The sequence below is a fragment of the Saccostrea cucullata genome, unplaced genomic scaffold (genome assembly GCF_032062105.1).
Source record: "Saccostrea cucullata isolate Sc308-1 unplaced genomic scaffold, CSIRO_AGI_Scuc_v1 ctg2922, whole genome shotgun sequence".
Classification (NCBI taxonomy): Eukaryota; Metazoa; Mollusca; class Bivalvia; order Ostreida; family Ostreidae; genus Saccostrea; species Saccostrea cuccullata.
The window spans coordinates 1-4,821 of record NW_026934838.1 but is presented as its reverse complement, the minus strand read 5'-3'; the positions used below and the strand labels follow the sequence as shown (position 1 = coordinate 4,821).

General features: G+C 36.9%; 1 protein-coding gene across 1 annotated transcript; it reads right to left on the bottom strand.

Annotated features, from left to right (window-relative positions):
• Positions 1-1,324: 1,324 nt before the first annotated feature.
• LOC134241431 (protein unc-93 homolog A-like) lies at positions 1,325-4,676 on the bottom strand. The gene is given in 3 exon segments (XM_062723482.1): positions 1,325-1,548; positions 1,767-2,034; positions 3,684-4,676. Coding segments are annotated over 3 exon segments (1,359 nt in total). The 5' UTR covers positions 4,557-4,676; the 3' UTR covers positions 1,325-1,330.
• Positions 4,677-4,821: the final 145 nt, after the last annotated feature.

Below are 4,821 nucleotides of genomic sequence, written 5' to 3'. Positions count from 1 at the left end.
TTTCTGTCGTCAACTTCCCTTACTTATGCAGCAATATACATGTACCTTCATCACCTGCATACGGAGTTTATATATCTCAGTTGGTTCAATACGCAAGAGCATGCCCTACGTATGAACAATTTTTTAAAACAAGGTTAATTATTGACAAACAAGTTGATGAAACAAGAATATCAGCAGTCTCGTTTAAAGTAATCAATTCGCAAGTTTTATGGTCGATACTATATGAACTTATCAGCAAATACAATTTATTATTGAGTCAAATGCTGACTGACATTTTTCATACAAATTGTTAGTCCATTATTTATACACTGAATTGATGACGGATTTTCTCGTTATTTCCCGATCATGACAAGGAACACATGGTGGGTGTCCATGGCACCTGATCACACCTCCGATGTTTTTGAGGTTCGTGTTTGCTCTGCTCCTGTTTTGTATTGTTTTATGGACATTTTATCTTGAATACTGTTCGTTTTATCCATATGTTTCATTAATATTTTAATTTTATAATTTTGTCCTTATTTGAATTGTAAATTAATTGCATATTTTTAATGATGATTCAAGCGATTTTATTTTAATATTATACAAAATGACATTAGGAAGGTATCATGGTTGTACAGTTTATATTTATCTTCTTAATTCGATCAAACTTTGTCTTTGCATCTTATCGGTAAATCAAAGTTAGATTTTTTTGTTACCGTTCGTGTTGTGTGCGTTTGTGTTCAGTTTCATAGATGACATATATGGAGATAACGAACAAAGCTCAAAAGTCAATTAAACAATGCAAAATTGGAGCAGAGCAAACACGGACCACCGAAAAATCAGAAGTGGGATCAGGTGCCAAGGAGGAGTGGGCTTCCCCTTCCGACCGGTCACACTCGCCGTGTGCTCCTTGTCATGATCGGGAAATGACGGTAATCGAATCAACTGACCGATATTGCTTCATAAGTAAGGGAAGTTGACGATCGAAAAGTTAAAGACATCATGTTTATCATACAGCTTAGTTGTACCACAACCAGTGTTTTCCTCTTTTCAGGTTTAAGATTCTGGACAAATGCTGCTTCATATGAATACAAAAAAGGTCCGCTAATTACGGGGCGCATTTGGTACCTATGGGATTCTAATAAAATTGTTGGAAGACCTGGTCTCGAAAACACTTTTAAGTATCCACATCTGATTTACACCACTTCTCGAATTTATTGTTGGACAGCACTCGATGGATCTGATTCATCCAGTTACTTCCATAGTAGAAGGACAAAATGTATTAGTTTACAAGCTGTGAGGTAAAGTCCACTAAAGTATATATTTGAAAATATTCTGAACAAATTTTTAATCACTTCTTTTCGGTTTCCCTTCTTCTATGTACATGAACTTCAACGCCTATATACAATAACGACCCAACAGTAAGTAAAGCAATGACGATGATCAGTTTCATTTTGACGCAGAAGTATAAACTGATGACAAAGTACACAGTAAAGCTTGCAGCCTTAGTGCAGTGGTAGTTTGCAAAAGCAGCTTCCGTCTTCTCCGGAAAAAGTAATGCTATCAGTGCTAGAAAAAATAAAACAAAAAATGTTAGGTTTTTCCAAAATTGACAATACATAGTTGTGTGTTCTAAAAATGAAATAGCAATTTTTAAAAAATGTCTCACTGTCATCTTCAATCCATTGAAACGACAACCTTTTTATATTTTTAATAAATGTACTTTAAAAAAATAACTATAGACAAAAAGTAAGTGTGCAAAACACATGCGATACATGTATACGTACCATTCGATTGAGTTTGAAATATCCCCTCTGATAGGCCCCAGACTACAGCAATGGCAAAGACGTACTCTTTCTGGTCTGGTTTGGGTACCCAGACGAACAATAGGACAAAGATGGCCATGTCAATGCAAACAGCAATACCAAAAAGGATATATCTACCAGTGTACTTAGCTATCCTTGACGTCACGAAGGCACTTACGGTGGTAGCACAGCCATAGCTCGCCATTACAAAGCCCACCATTTGTATGCCATAGGAACAACTTATGTAAGACTGAAAACAAAGACAAAAAATTGGCAATAGAAAGACACATGTTATGGAAAAAAGCGGTTTTGTATAAATATGCAAAATAGGCTAAATCATTGATTTTCAGACATTAAAGTCAACAGTTGATCGTTTGGCTACTTTAATCTTTATTCGTTAAGCTAACATAAATAGAAAGATATACTTTGGCTTCTCTACTCTTTAAAGCAAGTGCTGCTGCTATAAGGATAATGGTGTTCCTCGTTGAAAATATTTATGAAATCATGGAGAACTGCTCTTCCAATAAATTGATAAAATTTTGAGTGACACTAATCATATACCTCCATTAGTCGAACTGTTTTTTTTTTTTTATTTCTTTGATCGAAGCAGATATTATTCAAAAATCTGCTGCATGAGAAAAACACAATCAGATATATATTGACGACGTTTTATCATTAAGAAACAGTTACTTCCATTCATAAAAACAAAAGAATCCCTTTAGATATGCTAAATGCAGATTTCGGTGTAACAGGAGGAGCCTCATAGTGGATTGAATTTTACCAGAAAATTGATGTCAATCTTTGTCAATTAACTCTCTCAAATCTTCTGACGGAGTTCTTCCTTACGTCCTTTAGTGGGGTCTGTTCTTGGACCTTAACGCTATTGTTTGTTTTCAAAACCTATTGGTGCCATCTGTTGATAACGTGGAATACATGTAAACTGTCAAGCAGACGACTCGTAAAGTTACCTTGTTATATGACCAATGGAAGGTTGAAGTAATTGGGTTTTTTTCAAGAAGAGAAGCGTGTATAGCAGATAGTTGTAAATGGATGGCTACAAACCTGTTGATACGTAATCAAGAAAAAACGAGGCTTATTATCTAATTCTTCCAGATGTAATGCAACAAAAATTCCACCAACTTAAAGCTAGCTGAAGAAAACTTTATTTCTGTTGCATCTCTCAAGAGCCTTGGTGTTTATTTCGATTCCCATCTAACATTTGAGAATCCATAGTCATTCTTTACTGTTACTTACATAATAGTGACTTCGGACGAATTCGCCATCTTATAACAACGGAGGCATGTAGGACTCTAGTCAATGAACAGTTATATCAAGGTTTGATTAAGCCAATTTTCATCTGTTTGGCATCAACAAGACTACCTTGGACAGCCTACAAAAGGTAAGAATACCGCGACAAGACTTGTCTCTCAAGAACGTCAATGTGAAATCATAACCCCCGTCCTTGCCGAGCTGCAGTCATCCAAATTTTAAGACACTGGTGCTACCTACTACAGCCCGTTTGGATGTGCTCCTTTATCAATACAAAAACTTACTAACGTTTATAAGCCAGCTCGATCACTTAGATTCAAAACCTCAATAAGATTGTACCAAAAGTTCGGAAAAGTATGATTTTTGGAGAAGGGGCTTTTAGTTGGCCTGCTGCAAGTTCGTGGGAAGAACTTCACACACATTATATATAAAACCTGGTAAAAGTATAGAAGTCTTAAGGGCAGATGCGCCCAATGGAAAGGAGATGTTTTCCCTCCCAAGTACATGATCCCATTTCTGAAATTTCTAGGAATCTGGGTTTATTCCTTGCTCACAGATTAGTATTGTTTGTAGGTCTTCTAAGATCAATCACTGTTTGTTATCTTCATTTTGTCATTATGAAATACAAACCTTGGTAAAATCAGTCCACAACACAGCTTGCTCCATTGCCATTATCGAAATAAACGGTACAAGCAAGACAAGTTTGGGGTCCCATAGAGCTGAGAAACAGGCTGTGATTGATTCTTTTGTATTGGATTGTTCAGCCCATTCACTCTTTGGAATTGAAGGTAAAAATATTACAGTACACAAAAATCCAAGGAAATCAAACGCTAGAAAAATTGAAAGCATGAGGTACACCGTAGAGGAAGACGGTTCTACGATTTTACTTGTCCCGTTTTCCGAAGCAACATCCGGACAGTCATTACAACCACACTGTGTTGATGCTGATGTTGAGTTGTATTCGTCTCTATTTAACACGAAAGACGACACAAGGTTTCCGGATATCTGAGTGAGTTCGTAATATGTGAAGAAAATCCCATTCAAACGACTGAGGATGGCGTGAGTGTCGGCTTTATTCAGGTCAGAGAACGAGTAGGCATTTGTGGATATGAAAACACTCTGGGAAGTCCACATAGGTCCAGATATTAGTCCAAGGAGAATGGATGCCGGGAGAAGAGTGGCAAAGGTAGGATAAAAGTTGGCGCAAGCTTAAGTGTAAAGAATGTGGGCTATCCATGAAATAAGAAGAGAAATTTTGATTCCAAGTGATTTTATTATCCATGGTGCAAGAATGGACGACAGGATTATGAAACCATACAGACAGGAGAGTGATGTTATTCCCAGTCCCTCCTCTTGGTTTAGGCTGCTCTGCAGGTTCTGGAGTGCTAGATATGCCGTAAACACAAAGAAAAAACTGAAGGAGATGATCACTACATTCAGAGTTTCCCGTCCGCTCACCCCAACTTCCTTCTCTACTTTTCTACATCCAAAATAGATTTTCATGATGGTTTGCTAGGTATTAGCACTATCGTCTACTTAATATACTTAAAGACCTTTTCCCTTCAAGATGACCACCGCTACAATAATGAAAACAGCATTCCTGAATTCCTAATTCTTGTCTGACAAGATGTTTACCTTTTCGAGATGCCGTATCTTAATTTTTATGAAAGTCACTTTGGTATTTCAAATGGGTGTTCTTGGGTTCAACGAGTGGAACAAACAAAAATTAGATCTACCCTTACGATAAGGCTTATATGTGAATCAAACT